General features: G+C 38.7%; 1 protein-coding gene across 1 annotated transcript in view; it reads right to left on the bottom strand.

Moving 5' to 3' along the window:
* Nucleotides 1–1,596: 1,596 nt before the first annotated feature.
* Nucleotides 1,597–19,310, bottom strand: part of Wdr49 (WD repeat domain 49) — a 103,082-nt gene continuing 85,368 nt past the window's right edge. Inside the window, exons 17-19 of the mRNA XM_057756720.1 lie at nucleotides 11,591–11,691; nucleotides 10,360–10,506; nucleotides 1,597–1,939 (exon numbers count right to left, since the gene is read on the bottom strand). Of these exons, the coding sequence (XP_057612703.1) occupies nucleotides 1,809–1,939; nucleotides 10,360–10,506; nucleotides 11,591–11,691 (379 nt within the window). The 3' untranslated portion in view covers nucleotides 1,597–1,808. The remainder of the gene's footprint in view (nucleotides 1,940–10,359; nucleotides 10,507–11,590; nucleotides 11,692–19,310) is intronic.

Below are 19,310 nucleotides of genomic sequence, written 5' to 3'. Positions count from 1 at the left end.
AACCTTCCTACTCCTCCCATTTCCAAATCAAAACATTTACTCAAATAATGATGAAAACATCTATTGTCAAAGTCCATGTCATTAACTATATCCCACAAAAGTGAACAGAATGATGGCATAAATCATTAATCTTAGAAGTAAACCGATCACAAAGGGAGGGAGCGGAGAAAAATGTATAACTCAATAAAATCAATAAAAAGAGAAGTAAACAAACAAGCGTTATAATCCCAACAATGAAATTTAATCAGTAGACAATCTCATAATCAAGAAATATGTCATCTTTCAACATGAAAATAGATAAATTTTAAAGAATTGCATATGAGATTTAAATACATTGAATGTTTTGGTTGTTGATTAAAATTATCTACCATATATTAATTATTTATTTGCAAGTGGTATTTCAAGAGTTTTACAGTCCAAATATTTTAAGGCCTCTTTAAAATATAAACATATACATATAAACTGAATGAATTTATTAATTTTTCTGAAGAGTACAATAAAGAATGTTACAACAAAACTGGTTTCCTGGAGTTTGATGTACATGAAGAAAAGTTTATTACAAGGAAAACCAGTAAGTTTCAGAACCAAACATAGCCTATGTGACTCTTCTTGGACAGTGATGTCTTTGCAAAAGTCCAGGCATTTTGCTTTTCTCAATGTTGCTATTTTTTTGGCTATAATGCCACTCGGTTTTCAAGTACAAAACCAGATTATTTCCACAAATTAACCTCTAAAGGCATATTCCTCTAAGCAGGAATAGAATTCTAAATTGATTACGTGGAAATACTTATTCTCATTAGACTACTTCATATTAAATCTTTGTGTTGAAATATTAAGCTCACTACGTACATCCACATGTTCAATGGCCATATGTTAATCAGAAATATTTGAAAATACTTAATGACTTAAATGTCGACATCGCCATTGGTCATTAATGTGTTCCAAATTTTACCACTATACACCATAAATTTATACAGCTAAAACTCCTTAAAATATTCATATATATTAAAAGAATATTTTTAAAGTATATTTTAAAATAATAAAACATGCTGCTATCTAATTGTCAATATCAAAATTGAGGAAAAACAAATTACACAGAGGGAGAACCCTAAACAAATTTTAAACGAGTTTTTCTTTTCATTTGCTAGACTTTTATATATATTAATGAAGATTTAATAATAAGACATTATAAATGTCTGTCTACAGTGTCAATTACAGGGACAACTAGGTAAAATGTTGGGAGCAGTGAGACCCCAGATCCTGAATTTCTTGTAATCCCCTGATCTGAGTGCCTACAGCTGCTCTGAGCACGAGACCTTCAGGAGTTCCTGATGGCAGGAGAGTGGTTTCTGGTGGGTTTGGCTGGGGCGTGGCTATCTCTATATAATCTGCCCCTGAACACAATAAAGGGGGCATTCTTGGGGAATTCAAGGATGACCCGTGTCGCTGTCAATCTGTCTGTGTGTGTTTGTGTATTTTAACCTCCAGCTCCTTGCCCGAAGCTCGCGAACTGGGTGCCAGTGCACAGAGCACAGACATGGGGGCGCGGGGCACGGCAGTAAAATACTTTCTTCTGAAATAGATAAAACCAAATGGCATTCCTCCATGTTAAGCCAGTCTTTCGTATATTCCTTCTTAAATTAGACAGAGGAGGTGACAATTCTGAATGAAAACAGAACAAACACATTCTGAAGACCTAGTGTCTTGAAGTTTACAGGTAAAGCAACAGAGAAGGGGAATTCTGGACATTTCTTGGCATTTTCTGAGAGTGGTTTATGCCACAGCGGTGTGTTTGTTTTTCTGTTTGATCATAATTGCTTCTTGTTTCTTTTTATCTTCACTTCACCACTTGTTTCTTGACACAATTGCTTGTCTTGTCTTTCATGATCAAGAATTTCTTTAGGGAACAGGTTTTTCTCATCAAATACAGCTTTCAAAGCTACAAAAATGAGGAAAATGACATGAAAATTACATTTAGTATGAGCCCCAGTTAAACAGCAGGGAGAAATCCCTCACGTTTTCTTTTTCTGAAAAACTATGTTTCTAGACCCAAGATTGTACCGGGAAGGGAGTTTTTTCTAAGATCTCTCTCTCTCTCTCTCTCTCTCTCTCTCTCTCTCTCTCTCTCTCTCTCTCTCTCTCTCTCTCATGTGTGTGTGTGTGTGTGTGTGTGTGTGTGAGAGAGAGAGAGAGAGAGAGAGAGAGAGAGAGAGAGAGAGAGAGAGAGAGAGAGTTGTTTTACTACTTTGTGTACGAAAACAAAGACTGGTGATTTAAGAGTGAGCACTGAAGAAGAAGCTGATGTTTTCTGTTTTTTAATCTACTTTACAGCTATCAAGGGCTTGTAAAAAGCCCAGAACAAATTATTCTGTATTGCAATAAGAGAATTAAAATAATCAAAACACAGTTTGACTGTCTGAATGACTAAACACATACATCTGCAATCGCATCCTTACAAAGCACTCTGATGTGCAGGGATCTGTAGCTTCAAAAAAAGGGGAAAAAAGAAGAGGCAAATTATTCCTATGGCTGGTGGATACACCCCAGGAAGAAGTGGGAGGAAATTTGCCATGTGATTAAGGAAATAATTCTGGCTTCCAGTGTAATTCTGACATTCAACAAATGCAAACTGTAAGGACATTATACAAATGTATCGGGCTAAGACTATAGGACACTAATATAGCTAATTCATAGGCTTCTCTTTGAATTGATTAAAAGCAGAAGCAGTACTTGTGCCGGTTACACCATAAATATCATAAACACTAGAACAGGACGTGAACAGAAAGCAGGTAACAGAAATACTGCATATATAAATAAATGCTGTATAAGAATACATAAAGAATGGGGTAAAGCTTTAGCTAGTATTTGAAAAAGATTTCGAAACCCTAACAGGATTTTAGTTACTTATTGTGAAGATGGAGATGAAGAAAGATTGCCAAAGGTGAACAGGAATGTCACCTGGAAAAAAGTGCAAGTACAGAGAAAACAGGAGCTACTATCCGGGTAATGGGGTGACTCAGCACAATAAGAAAAGTAAAGGAGAGAAGCAACATGGGATAAAACTGAATCTTGGCTGATGAGAATGTTAAATGCCAAACCAAGGAATACTAAAAGAAGAAGAAAAAAAATACTAAACAACTTAAAATTAGTGATATCTTGGGCTGGGACTCAGAGGATAAAGAGCTTGCTTCACAAACATGAGGATTGAAGTTTGGATCCACAGAATGCACACAGAGTCAAATGCAGGCTAGACTGCACATAGAATGCGTGTCTATAATGCCGCTGTCCCTGCAGTGAAAGGGGAGGTGGAGGGAGAACACTAAGAAGCCCATCCCATGTGTTTGGTTATAAGATGAAAGGAGAAAAGCAACATTGGAGGTGTCCTCTGACCTCCACATGCTTACCTGCACACCCCACCCACCCACCCACCTACCCACCTACCCACAATCCTACTCCAACATATACTTCTCAACAAAGTTAAAAATAAGATAAAAGCACAAAATGAAACAAAATTAGTAAACAATAATAAGTAAAACACTCCTTACTAGTAGTATAAGCATGGTTATGAAACTCAGTATCTTTTTCTTTCCATACTTTATTTGGAAAGCAAGAAAAGAAATGAAAGGGAATTATTTTGTGAACAAAGAAAACCTCAAAAGGAAGAATCAATAGAAGCCTTAAGAATATGAAGAATAGGGGCTGGAGAGATGACTCAGAGGTTAAGAGCACGGGCTGCTCTTCCAGAGGTCCTGAGTTCAATTCCCAGCAACCACATGGTGGCTCACAACCATCTGTACTGAGATCTGGCACCCTCCTCTGGCGTGTGGGTATACATCGAGGCAGAATGTTGTATACATAATAAATAAATCCTTTAAAAAAAAGAATATGAAGAATATTCTTCATATATAGTCCCAATAGTTGAAACTGTAGAAGTTACACAAGAAGAAAATTACACAATGGAACGTCTAAGGCCAGCCCCATTAACAGCAATAGTGACAGTTCATAGAGAAGCAAAACGAAACACCAAACAATCAAACAAACAAAACACTCGCAGGATCTGAGAGCACTCTAGAAATATATGACGGTGGGAACCAGACAGTCGATCATCAGAGAAGGTAAAGAAACTTAGTGTTCAACTTTTTTATGAGACAGTGGAAGCAAACTCATGGTGCTACACAGAATATTAGAAATGGGTTAGATCAATATGTAAGAGCTAGCCAATAAGAGGCTGGAACTAATGGGCCAGGCAGTGTTTAAAAGAATACAGTTGCCATGGTGTAATTATTTCAGGTAAAGCTAGCCAGGTGGCGGGACGCAGTTCTGTAAGTCTATTTGCCAATTAAAGCTGTATATATTATTACAATTTCTGTCTGTCTTCATTTAAGCTGTTACGTTGGAGTGCAATTTGCTCGGAAGGGTTAGCAACAACCATTATTAGTTGGTTCCTTGGTCACAAAGATCGTTGAAGTTTGTGAGAGCTTCCCTTCTGACTTTCAAAAAACGAAACTCCTTACCTGGGCACCATAGTCTCACATGAAGTCATCCCTGACATGCTTATCTAAATCTCTTCTTCGACCTAGTTTCTCAATGACCTCCAGATACAACAACCTTTGTTCTGACTTTGACAGACATTGATTTTGATTCCAACTCAGTGACTTTACACTTCTGTGCATAGTGCTTGGACTATTTTGCCTCAATGTCTTTGTTTTCTCCATCTCTCAGAATTTGCCTGACATGCAGGAGACCTGTGGGGTTGCCACTTCAGTCAAGTCTCTTCTGGATGCTTTGGGTACTGTATGGGATCTGCATAGGTATATAGCCCTCTTCTGGATAATTTGGGTACTACATTACATGGCTTATTTTTTTTCCTACCACACAGGCTTAGATTCCCTCCGTTTTATTCACTTATCATGTTAGCAGTTCCATTGCTGTGACAAGAACTGAGAAAACAACCTTGCAGAAGGGATCATTAATTTTAGTTCATCGGCTCCTTTGATCTTGGTCCTGTGGAGAGCGAGGGCATGGTGGTTGGAGCATGTGGTCATAGTTACTCAGTAGAAGATCATAGAGGTAGGGAACAGTAACAAGATACAATTCTCAAAGGCATGTTCCCAGTGACCAACTTCCTCCATCTCTCTAAAGTTCCCACCACCTCCCCAAAATAGCTCCACCACCCGAGGATCCAACATTCAACACATCAGAAGAACACTTCAAGCCTCAAAACTTCTCTACTGCCTGTCTCCTCTAAATGATAAATTGAATGGAGGAAAACCCTTGCCTGCCCTTGTACACCTTATGTCCTAGCACACTGTATTGGCTTTGAATAATGGAAAAAATCAAATATTCTATATATAAATATTATATATGTATAGATACAGATATTCAGGTGAGAGATATATCCATACACTTAAGCACTTAAGTAAGGATAAATCTTTCTTAAAGTAAAAAATCTATTGTACTTAGGAACCATTTGCATTCATTTGATTAATATTCAATCAAACACACACACGGTATTGTTGAACTAATAAACAAGTAAAGTTACTGCTCACTACTCATTTGGGGATCCTTCCATTGTGAAGACTAGAGCTCAATGACAATGATAAACGTGTAGGTGTTCATGGTACACATGATCTTATGTTTGTGTATTTAACCCTAGAGTCGGTAGTCCTGAAAAATCAAAATCTAGGGTCTGTTGAGATAGCATAGTGGGTAAAAACACTTGTTGTCAAGCATAAAGGCCTAAGTCTGACCACTGGGATCCGTGTAATAGAAGGAAAGAATGAACTACCAAAGGTTGCTCTCCAATTTTTACATGCATCATGACATGCACATGTTCTCTCTTTCTGTCTCTCTGTCTCTTTCTCTCTGTCTGTCTCTCTCTTTCACACACACACACACACACACACACACACACACACAGAGAGAGAGAGAGAGAGAGAGACCCAAATACCTAATAAAAACAAAATGTAAAAAGTTGCATCTATGGGCCGGTGAGATGTCTCAGTACTTAAAGCCTCTTGCTTCTCTTTCAGAGGACCTGAGTTCAGTTCCCAGCACCCATCTTGGACAGTTTCCAACTGCCTGTATCTCCAGCTCCAGGAGATCCATTGCCTTCTTCTGCCTTTTAAGGCACAAATGCACATCACACACACAGAGAGACGGGACATACACATACACACCCGCAATCTTTAAGTAAAAAATATCCTCGGGGGACCCCGCCCTACAAGCAAGGTGAATGGCTGGGTGTCCCCTACACTCAGGAACAATTTGCACTCATTCTTCCCTACTAGGAAAAATACGGCATTAACTCACCTCCACACCATTTCGTGGTTGGCTGTCTGACAAGGTTTTCTATAATGACAACCCCAAAGTATTTTTCAAGTGTTGAAAATGAAGTACTTGCTGGTTGTGAAGCACTGGAAAACATTTTTCACTGAAATAACATGATGTCCTGACTTACAAATGACAAAGCTGGTTTATCTGCTGCCATCTGGTGTTCTTTTCCCTCGCTAATTGGCAACTTCATCAGACTGACAATAGCGAAATTTTCAAAGATGACCTGAAAGATGTACGACTCTATGCAAACAGCACATAGCAACCAGGTGTGGATGATCTCGGGATGCTCAGGTTTCTGAAAACCTTCTCCGTCTCCCATATTTCCAGCCACATTCTAAATCCCACTCACTGTTCTGTGTCTAACTCCAGTGTACATAACAGACATGAGAATCGCTTGTTAAAATCGCATTCTGACTCAACCAAGGCCAGGGACTGAGACTCTGCCTCCCTAAACGCTATGCTTGCCTTGTGATGTCCTGAATAGAATTCTTCAATAGAAGTTTTACATCAAAAAGGTAAAAATTGGGACTTTCAGGACAGTCTGGGTTACAATTAGTTCAAGATGAGCTTGGGATACAAAGCAAGAACTGGTCTTGAGATGGAGGTATATACTTTGTCCCAAATGTTCTGATAGCTCTGTAGGGCAGTACAATATATTGGAATACAGAGAAACCCAGTAGCTTTGGCCAGTATTCCCTTCCACTTTCTCTGAACACTGATAGGGTGGGAAGCCATTCAGTAGAGTGGAAAACCAAAGAAATATATGATCATGCAAGATTTATAGAACAATATTCCTCTATCTAAAAAGACAGAAGTCTAACTCAGGCGTTCTAAATCAAAAGTACTCTAAGTGCACTGAAAACTGCACCTCAGCACTATCTATCACAGTTCCGAGTTTTATTGGCACGTGCTCACCACAATTCTCTCCACGGCACTAAATAGCCCTCACTTCAATATCTAGAGAGATTTTTAAATTTTTTCTTGAATAACATAACTTACAAGACTTACAAAAAAGATATAAAATAATAACCAAGAATCAAGAATAAAAGTAAATAGCAAAAAACGATCCAAGATTACCCAGTGTGAGCAGATCAGATTCTAAATTGCTATTCTAAACAAGTCTTGCCTGCACATACTGTTGTAGTGTCAGCTGTATAAAAGAGTGAGGCAGGAGGATTATTTAACTTCAGCAGTTTGAAGCCAGCCTAAACAACAGAAAAAGACTGCATTTAAAACAAAACAAAACTTTTGGGAGTAACTAATCACTTATTTATAGGATTAAAGGCCCATTCCATAAAACAGAATATATGTGTCTATATGCATCCATATGCCCAAATATTTATGAAATCTAATTAAATAATTGATTAAATAGATATATTTTCTTAAGTTTATTTATTTATTTTATGTGTAGGAATATTTTTTTCCTGTGTGTGGGTCTGTGCATCATTTGCCTGGTGCTTACTGAGTTCTGACGTTCAGATCCCCTGAAACTGGAGTTATGGATGGCTGTGAGTTACATGTAGGCTCTGGAAATAAAACCCCAGTCCTGAAAAAGTAACGAGTGCGTTTAGCCATGGAGAAATTTCCCTAGTCCCTGGGACAGGCTCATTTAAAAACAGACTGGAGGACTAGGAAAGTGACTTAAGGGAAAAAAAAAAAAACTCTCATGAAATCAATGGGAAAATTCACATTGAAAACAATACTATAGCAAGTTCTTTCGATTAAAGGACACGGTCGTAGATAGAGCCTTGCTACTCCAGGTAGAAAAGCTGGCAGCATAAACAGTATTGTACCTTGAGAGCAGCCAAAGATAATAACACCAAGACATAAACGTCAAAGCAGTCACAGAGGAGATAATGTAGACTCATTTAGAACAATGGATTAAATCACATCAGTGGCTTCCCGTTTTTGAAGAAATCAATGCCAATATCCCTTGAATGGCACTGTAAGTGCGCCATCTGGGTTTCTGCACATTCTTTTTGGAACTCAGCCACATAGACCCCTGTGTATTTTCCTTTGACTGTGCTACTTACAGTCTAAAGGCATGTTCTATGACTACCAGAAATACACACACCCCTTCTTTTCTGGCCTGCTTAACTATTGTTACCTGTGTAGCCTGTTTAACTTTGATCTGTTCTAACCAACTGTTTTGGTTGAGATGCGTGTGAATTTGTGTGTATGCCTGTGACCTTGTGCATATATGTGCAGCGATCCATGATTGTGACCACCCTTTGATATCATTCCCCAGAAGCCATTCACACTCTTGGTTGTTTTGTAGGTGGTCTGGGTCTTTTTGCATACACATATACAATTTCTTGTGCTGGATAGTTTTATATAAACTTGACAAAACCTATTGTCATCTGAGTGGTGGAAATCTCAATTGAAAAAATTCCTCCATAAGAAGGCAGTAGGCAACCATGTAGGGTACTTTTTAACATTAGTAATAGGTAAGTAAGAACTTAATTCATTCTTTGAGGACACAGTTCTGGTCTTATGGTCTATGAGAAAGGATTTTGAGATAGCCATGAGGATCACTCCTTTTGGACCCCTGCATTAGCTCCTGCCTCCAGGTTCCTGGCCAGGTTTAATTCCTTCCTGAGCTTCCCTCAATAGACTGTAACTCAGAAACAGAAGCTAAATAAACCTTATTCTCCCCGAGTCCCTTAGGTCATCATGTTTACACACAGTCCCAGTATAACCCACAGCTCACCCTACAGGTTAATCTAGCTAGCCAGGTTCCGCTAGGATCCTTTCTCTCTGACTTTCTTAATTATTGAGTGCTAGGATTACATGCTGAAACCATGCACACACATCCAATCACATGGAGATACAAAATCTAGTCTGTAGCAAATATATTGTCCTTGGACCAATTCTTCCAGAACACGCATTCATTCTTAATGTTAGATCATTCTGATGAAAAATAACAAGATTACAGATTGGAAGCCCCATTCCATATACCTAAAGGCTTAAAGTTTAATGTTACATACTTCAAAGAGAAATGAGCAGAAAGAAACCTCAAGAAAATAAGCAAATGTGTACAAATTTAAAACAGAGGAAGTTTAAGGAAGATCTAGCATGGTGATAGTATGAGATTAGAAAGTATAGTGACAACAAATGACAGCTGTTCTTGATGAGAACCAAAAATTGTCTCCAAGTGTGGCTATAAGAACACAGCTCCCTCCCACAAAGGTATTGTTGAAGAATGATTTTGAACCCTGTGTCAGACACTGGAAAGCTGAGACAGTGGGTCTCAGATCACGGTCATGTTACTCCAGTCCTTTCAGTGTCGCGCACCGAAAACACTCGATTTCCATCAGTTATTGGAAATGAGATCCGTTACCATGCCCGTATGCCTTCGCTGTACCTCACCCAGTTTCAGGTTTTGTTGTCTGAATTCCCACGAGGCTCCTTTTATGGGAAAGATGCTTGGACTAATATTCCTCAAAGGCTCATAAACTGCAAAGGCTAGAAGAGTCTGACAAAATAGAGCATTCTTGTGCACATGCCATGTCGAAATCCTCAGAGATCTGCCACTTGCATATTTTCAAGTTAAGCTTCCTCGTCCTCTCTCATTAGCCCTGCACTGCAGCTGGAGCCTCTGAGACAATGCACTTTAAGTGGCCTCTATTTATAGAGACAAGGGAAGAACAGAGCCAGATTGCCAGAGACTCTTCTACCTCTTTAAAATCTCATGATGTTTCTATCTCTGGTATCAGTTTTGAAAATGAAGGTTATTCAGAGAGGAGAGGTGCTCAGCTATGACAGATTCATGGTATCCAAGGCAGGCTTCCTGCAGAGCAGCCACACAATGGAAATATCCGTGTCATGTGTTGCAGCCATTTGGCTCTTCTTGCTGAGCGCACAGAGCTGTAAATCTTGACAACCACACTACACTTTGTTTCATAGCAACCTACAAGGCAAATATGCTGTTTGCATGCTATTCTACGGTATTTTCTTTGCCTTTCGTTGAGTCATATGAAGAAAGAATGGTGATTGGTGATTGTAGGCCACCTAAAGACTTACTTTCAGAGAGCAAAGGGAGCTCCGGAATTGGGGGCTCATCTTCCTCTGGTTCTTCCTTAAAATATTTGTCGGGGTCCAGAAGAAACGCTGGTTGAGTCACTTCAGGCAGCTCTTTCAAGCTTCTAAGGCTTAAAGACCTAAAGGTGCCTTCAAAGAGCAAATTGCAGGGAAGGAGGGGAGGAAAAGCCCGATGAATGTCGTTAGCTCTTTGAAATGACCTAATGTACTTCCAAATTCACTTTCTAAAATTTACTCCTCACTTGGTGCAGCTGCCGTGATCACCACATCCTCCAAGCAGAGCTGAAAATAAACCCAGGGTCCTTTGTGTTCAAAGGACAAAGAGGAACCGAGGCTCCTTTTCGTTGATTTTCCATTTGTGTATTTTTCTACAACATTCCCTTGAAAATGAGTATTCTACAGTTTTGGAAAGGCTTCAATTCCTCTCTTTTATCTCTAAGAAAATTATATCCTTTGTGAAATGGAATATATTTTTCAGTGGTTTTTGAACAAAACAGCTGAAATTTTGAATTGACAGGTACTTTTTCATTCCACTATAGCATAAGCCACTGCAGCATCTTATTTATTTTGCCCGCGAAGAAGTAAAAGGACTTATGTGAGCTGCACATTAAAAGCGAAGTTTTGAATGAATTGGAAAAAGTTTTTGCCTCAAGTGACAAGTGAGAAATGAAAGAGAACTCAATAAATGTTAAATTCAGGTGTGGTTTTGTGCTCTGTGGCTGTTAGTCCTGTGAAGGCAGAAGCTGTGCTTTTACTATCTTGCTGTATTTGTTCAACAAGGCCTACCCTAAGCACATGGTTCTTGAGCTTTGTTATGCATGAGAATCATCACTGAGAGAGCATAGTAAGTCATGGATCACCAGGTACCACCCTGGCTTCTGATTTTTTTTTTTTTTTTTTTTTTGGGGGGAGAGAAGAAAAGATGAATGCACTAGGATTTACATTTGTAATGTGTTCCATAATGCTGCTGGTGCTAGACCTAATAACTCTTTGAGAGTCAGGGTGATGACAAGCATCCATTGCTGTTTACTATGTATGGAGGAAACCTTGCATACTATTTAATAGATCCAGGCCTTACCCTCCTCCTTCATCAGATAAAAATAGCATCACTCATTTTATTTATTAATATGAAATGAACATTTCTCATAGACAACATAGCTCCTTGTCTTATTCATATTAGTCTATAAAATGCTATTCTATACTGTTTACTTACTGGCTGATTTCTGTATAATTTCATGATAGCAAGGTTTACATGTTTTTTTCTTATCGATGTTTCTCTTATATTTCAGGCTGAAATTTGTTTCTTCTAATGATCTGAAAAAGGAAGAAAATAATTAAGGTATAATAATAATTAAAAAGTTGGAGAAATACTCTCTGGCTATGGCAAAATACCTTAAGTTTGCAAAAACTATATATCTATCCCTGTGTTTGTAAGTAGTGAGGGTGACATTTGCTTAAATTATTGAAGCCATCAAGTCTTTGAATAAAGTGCCACTACCCAGTTGTTAGCATAGCAGGGAGAATACAAAGGTGAAGGCCGGGAAAGACTCTTCTGCAGCTGGGAAATCAGGGGAAATGATACAAAAGATTTCATGGAAGCACATTCACACTCCCCTTGCCTTGTGCTTAGGTGAAGAGACCCAAAAAAAGCATCGTTGTCGTCGGTTAGCATCTCTTAAAACAAGCCTCTTTTTTTATAGTATCCAAAAGCCAAAAATGATCAGTAATTTTACGCTTCTACATGTATCTCTAAGAAAACTTTAAAAGAACTAGAATGCACACAAAACCTCCTACAAATGAAATGTGCGGAGCTCTGCTGACTAACCGTGACTGTCAACTTGACTATTTCTGCAATCAACCAAAAGTCAAGCAGCTGGCACAGCTGGGAAGAATTTTATCAGTTGCATCATTTGATTTGAAGACCTACCCTAAATCTGGGCCACACTTTCTGTTGATATTCCATATAAAAGGATATGGAAGGAGGAAGTGTTTGTGTTTTGTCTGCTTGCTCCCACTTTCAGACAAATTCAGCTACCCTGCTGTGGAGGCTTTCCTTGACTGGGGTTAGAACCCATTTCTTTGTATTGCCATGTTGACTGAAGACCAGCAGCTCTCTAGGAAATGTCTGGGACACCATCATCAGACTGGAACTGCTGAGACATCCAGTTTCATGGACTGAACAACAACGGGATTCTTAGTCTTTCTACAGGGAGACAGCCATTGTTGGACTAACAAGAACACAGTTCATAATCCACTCGAATAAATCACACACACACACACACACACACACACACGCACAACTTCTGTTCCTTTAAAGAACTCTGACTAATACAAAAGGGAAACCATTTTATACCACTGTACACCCCTAGCATGGAAGAGAAAACGATTTTTAGATGTTTAACATTCACTGTCGTAGATGCCCAGCTTAACAGACAGAACTTCTGCTTCCAAAAGTCACTCAAAGTATGTAAAGTACAGTAGAGCTGGATGTCTCATGTCATGTGTAATGATGGGAACCAGCCGACCCCCAACTCTGCATCTCATTCTCACATCTACTGGCCGTTGCCGCTGGTCATCACTCTCCCACTTGATAACCTTTATTCCCAGTTCTGTCACAGATTTTCTAAGTATGGAATCATGAGATAATTCTTAAACACTCAGTCTTAGTTTTCTTTCTATATATAAAAAAAAAAAAACTCTTAGTGTTTTGGAACTATTTATGAGTGTGTGTGTGTGTGTGTGTGTATGAGTGTGTCTTTACATGTGCCTGTGTGTGCATGTTTGTATGTGTGTGTGTACATGTGCGTGTGTGCATGATTATATGTGTGCGTGTGCCTGTGTGTGTGTGTGTGTTCCCTTCTTGCTCTTTCTCTTGGTTATCTCTTTCTTCCTTTCTTGTTCTCTGCCCCTCCACTTCTCTTAAGTCCTGTCTCCTGGCCCTGTTTAGTCTATTACTTCCTCGACATGGCCTGACCTCCCTCTTCCAGATGCTTCTGCATACACTCTCCCTCATATCTACAATAGACACTCTTCCTCCAGCTATGCTCTGAAGCCAGCATGTCCTCATTTTATATATGCCAAAACCCGGAGGAACCTGGCCAGCAAGGGAAACAGAGAAGCAGATGTTTCTGACCATTGCTTGACTCCCTCTCTTCCTGACCTCTGACTGGCCTCCCAACCTTCCTGGACCCCGACAAACAGGCATCCTACTTTCTGCTAAGCAGCTACAGAACAAATTATGTTGTTATCATCAACAAAAAGCTGGAATGTCATATCCAAAAGAAAGGGAGCAAACAGTTAATTGTGGTACCTATTAATATACCAAACCACACCCTGGCCTCCAAAATCTCTCAGAATCACAAACACGTGTTACAGAGTCCATGCTGGCTTCCTCCCTTTTCTCAGCTCTTCTCATCCTACTCCCAACTTCTGCAGTTCATGGGCTTCCCTTTCGCCCAGCTTCTCATTTATATAACCTTGACATTTTTATCATGGTCTTTATCTTCCTTCCTCAGCACCTTTTCTTCTGTCTCTATCTCTTGGTCATCCCTTCTCTTCCTCTCCTGCTATCCCCCCCCCCCCCGCCGGTTTAGTCTCCTGACCATATTCAGTGATCTATTTTCTCTCCCTATCTAGACTTCCAGGTGTCTCTGGCTGTACTCTCCCTCATATCTATAATAATAATAAAACCTCCCTCTCAACCATATCTTGGAGTGGGTGTGGCCTCACTTGATACAAGTATCACCTGTAACTCCACTTCTAGGGAATCTGATGCCTCCTGGCCCCCATGCGCTGCTGCAGGCACATGGTGCACATAAACTATGAAAGAGCACATATATATTTACAGACAAAGTAAATAAATTCTAAGAAATTATTTTAAAACTCATTATTAGCACCTAATTAACTAAACTGCAAATTTTGTTAGTATTGTTGGTGGTGTGTTTTCTTTTTCCTTACTGCCCTTTTTCTGTAATATCAAAATTCTAAGGATCTGATTCCTGAGCTTTCTGTAGCCTATGATACTTTCTCATATTTTCCTTATTTATCACAATATCAGTTTTAAGAAGCAGGTGTCGTATTCGTAGTCGACTAATCCTTAATTTGGACCCAATGTGACATTTTTTATGTGTTTACACTGCAGTTGTTGGTCATTTGGAGGAAGGCGCAAGGGTGAAGTGCTGTCTTGATTACACAGCATCAGAGAAACATTGTCATCTGACTGCCAATACTAACCTTTATCTCCTGGCGAATATTGTGTTGCCCCATTCAAACTAATAACATCCTGACTGTGCTCACTGGAACATAATTTTTCTTTGGAAGCAAGTTGTCAAACAAGGCAGAGTTTAGGAGGGGGCAGGTGAAAAGCTACATCTTGAGTGCCCGTGTATCTATGAGAGAATCATTCGGAAACACATATTTTCTAAGAGAGCTTTGCTCCCTGAAAAAAAAACTTTGGATAGATGGGAAGTTCTTTCCCAGTAATGCTGGATTGTTTCCCTCACAATAGGTCATTGCTCTAAGAAAGAGCATATTCTCAGGATTGGAGAGGCGGCTCAGGTGTGACAGCACAGAGTGCTCTTGCAGGGGTCCCCTGATTGGTTCCCAGTGCCCATGCTGGGTGGCTAACAACTGCCTGTAATTCCAGCTCCAGAAGAATCCAGACCTTTGATCTCCGTGGGCACCTGTATTCAGAACCACAAACCTACACAGACATACACATAAGGAAAACTAATAAAAATAAATATTTTCAAAACCAGCATATATTGTTGCTTCTGAGTTTCACAGACTAAATCTGGCATCTTCAGACTATAAAGAAATCTGTAACAGTGGGGATTTAGTAGTGGATACAGGGAAGGGAGGCTGTCGCATGGACAAGCTTTGTAACTATTGGATCAGTACTACAGTTTCCTGGGAAAGTATCATAAGCATAAACTGACTGCAAAAGTGTGGGAGGTCGGACATCTGAATAGTTAATGCCAGACCTTGGCTTTTCCCCCTTATATCCCTATTGAACCATTTTCTCTTACAGCCTCATCAAGTAGAATTTAAATTGACTATGTTTTGTAGGGAACAAAATGTGCGATGCAGAGATAGACAGATAGACAGGAGTAGGCAAAAAGTAAAAGAACCTTCCAGGAATTATAGCATATTGATTGACTTATTTAAATTACTACATATAGACTAGGGTTAGGCTAATAAACCTTGAAGACAAAGGACATCTCTGTGTGATGCTAGACTGCAAAATCATCTGCATACCCTAAGGGTAAGAGTAACGTCAGGACTATACAAAAGTACCACTTGCTTTCCACCAATATCTAGCGTTCAGAAGAATCATGAAAATATTCTGAGAACTGGAAAAGGGTAAATATTCCTAAGAGGAGGTGCATAGATAAAAATAATGAAGTCAAACAGGACATCATTTCTCTCTGCTCTACATGTGCACAGGAAATATGATAATTGTGACGGGAACTCCAGAGTCCTACATGGCATAACAAGAAAATAGAGGGTGGTGGCTCTGATACAGCAGGTACCTCACAAGATACTAGGTGACTGGAGAGGAATGCTTTATTACTTCAATCCAGTACACACCAGACAAGCATCAGGGTATAGCATGTAAGTTCTAACTCAGCAATTAGAATGTCTGAAGCCTTTGGGTGGACATTTAATTCTCTCTTCCTGACTTTCTGAGATGTGAAATGGGAATGAAAATAGCATCCCCTCTCCTCAAAGTATTGTGAGAATAAATGACTTAAGTGGAAAAAAAACTTTAAAAGACTTTCTGAGATATGCTTAGAGCTCAATGAATGTGGGTTACTATTATTTTATTCAACAACATGACTTGATTTTAGGCTCTGAAGGGAGTTCCAGCACCACTTCCTAGCAAGTTCTAGTACTCTTGGTAACAGAAAGATCAGACAAAACATCAAAATAGATGACACATGGACAAATGATAGCTTGTTCTTTGAAGGTTTTAAGGACTTGAATTTCAAAAATAAGTAGGTCTTAGCATTTCATATGTTATATGTGATAATTATCACCACAGATTGTTGGCAGAAGCTGGCTGTCAGTCATTTAAGACTTTTATGTCAGATAATCTCCAACTTAAAATAAAATGTAATGATTTTTGTATGTTTTTCTTTAAGTCTATCCATTTTCTAATGTACTTTCTAACATGGCATCTATTGTCAAAATAATTAGGAAATCAATAGCAATATAATTTTAAATGTCAACTCCTTACTAATAAGGATAGAGCATATATAGCATACTATTATTTATAAGGTATAATAACACTAATAGTGAAGTGTAACTTCTGCTTTATGAAAACTGCTGTGGTAAATGTAATTTTTTATTTTGTTTCTCATTTGATTTTTTTCTGATTCCTTATAATTAACCCCTCTCTAAAGTAATTTTTAAAATAATGGCCAAATGGAAAAAAATAACACACAGTCAAAGAGGGAATAGAATTGCTTACTATTTCTGTAGAGCAATAATAAACATGGAAGAATGGGTGCTATATGAATGGATAGACTTGTTTATCTTTAATAGTGATTAAGTAGAAGAGCATGTAAGATGTTGTATGAGTGCATCTCATCGGGATTCTTCAAAGAGGGGCTGAATGTCCTAAAGATGTTTCCGAGAGCAGTCTAACATACCTCCAATAATTCTTTCAACTTCCCTACTGAACTGTAGATGTCAGTATACATATCAAAATGTTCACATTCACAAAGAAAATTCAATTAAAAAGAATGAATAAGATATCTCAGGGTGGCTGGCGAGAAAGAGGCAAGTGATTTGTGTTAGTTTGAGGGCACCCTGGCCTATATACTTACTAGGATCAAAGCCAGCCCAGGAGTACACAATGAGATGAGATTTCAAAACCAACACCTCTTGCCAAAATCACAAAAAACAACCAAACAACATCATTATCAAAAAGATATCAAAGGAGGACCAATGAGATTGCTCGGTATACGAAGGGACTTGGCACCAGCCTGAGGATCTGAGTTCAATCCCCGGAACCTGCATGGTCTAAGGAGAGAATCAACTACAGAAAGTTGTCTTCTGACTTCCGGTCATACAGTGTAGAACATGTGCATATGCACATATTCATAAACTCATAAAAAAGCAGATGTTTCATTAAACTTTACACAATAATTGAACAACCTGTGGTTGATTTAATGTACATTCAAAAATGCTTTCTCCAATTTTTTTTTGAAAAACTTGGCCAACCACTTTGGGGTGGTGAGCTTAGTAAAGAAAAAAAACATGTTGTTCTTATAATGAAAATATATCTTGAGGTTATAAAGTCTAAGTGTTTCATTTTGCACATAATTCCATTATGTGGGAATATATTCCAGTTAGCAGCACTCCTCCATGGCCTCTGCATGAGCTCCTCCTTCAGGCTCCTGCCCTGTTTGAGTTCCTGCCCTGGCTTCCTCCAACAATGGACTATATGGTGTGATAGTGTGAGCCTACTAAACCCTTTCCTCCTTCACTTACTTTTGGTCTTGGCATTTTGCCACAGCAATAGTAACCATTACTAAAACAGAGGACACGTACTGCATATTGCTATCACGTAAGAAAAAAATACATATGTCCATAAGGGTTCTCGCTTCCTATTGGATCCCTTCATTTGTTTGTCCACTGCTTTTCATTTTCAAATGGTTTGGCGGTTTGGATGGGATGAACTCCATGTTCTTGGCCATTTGAGTGCTTGATACCCAGTTGGTGATGTTGTTTGACTCTTTAAGTGGACCTGGGAGGTGTGGAGCTGCTGAAGGAAGTGAGTCTTTTTAGGGTGAGCTTTCAGGTTTACAAGCTTCCTTCTATTCTCAGTTCATTCTGTTTCTGGTTTGTGGTTGGAAATGTGAGCTCTCAGCTGTTTTTGAACTCTTATCCCTCTGGGACTGTAAGCCAGAAATAAGTCCTCCTTCTGTAAGTTTCCTTGTTCATGTTGTATCATAACAATAGAAACGTGATGAATACAAATGGTAATTGTTTTTGTTTTATTTTGCAGAATTAAATGGAGGGAATATCTGTTTCTCTGTATCCATCACTAACTTAAAACTAAGACCTTCCTGCTAGTTGTTTAAATTCACTCATCTTCATCTTTTCAAGATTTACATTTATGATAACTTCTCACCGCCTACATACTTCTCACACATGATTTCATGAAATATTTTAATCGTATGGAAACCAAACGTTCATGTGTAATTCAGAATATAATAGGTACCAAATTAATTTTTCTATAAAATGAACTGGGGGCACTCAGGTAAACTTCACTTAATTCTTCGTATTTCCTTCTTATTACTTAGTTATACGTTTTCTGTCCCTCTACGTCTTTATTACCTCATTTTTCTCATCTATGTCATATGCTGACATCTGCAATTACCTAGTCATCAAAAAGGAAGTTTCCTCAAGCCTCTTCCTATTGTCAGACATATTGCCTCTCTTTTGCACATTTGCACAAGGACATGAGCTGACCTTGTCTGTTCTCATGTTTACTCATTTGATTAAGTAAAAGAACTTGGGTTTCAAGAATTATTTTTCAAAAAACAATTTTCCAAGGCTGAAAGGATTTGTCAAATCTGTTGAAACGACTGGAAAGTTCAACTGACAAGCTGATAAATTTATTGTCATAGTCCTGGTCACATTCCTGGGAGAATTAAGGGTTACAACCCATAAGTCAATTGTGAGAATGCATTGGTAACCATTTTCTTTCAATTACCACATAATTCCTAAATGACATTATTATATGCTGTCTCATAACAACAATCAGAAAGTTATTACAAGCCAATTATCTGGAACAAGCAGAAGTTTAAAGAGTACAAGCAATGGCTCTTGTATGACTTTTGTTCTTTGAAAAGCATGTTGCACAATAGAGAAAATTGTGTCTTCCTGTACTGAACTTCTCCATGGCCCTCAGATATACATTA

The sequence above is a fragment of the Chionomys nivalis genome, chromosome 24, assembly GCF_950005125.1.
Source record: "Chionomys nivalis chromosome 24, mChiNiv1.1, whole genome shotgun sequence".
In the NCBI taxonomy this organism is placed as follows: Eukaryota; Metazoa; Chordata; class Mammalia; order Rodentia; family Cricetidae; genus Chionomys; species Chionomys nivalis.
The sequence above is the reverse complement of the archived record's forward strand: the minus strand, read 5'-3'. Positions and strand labels throughout refer to the sequence as shown.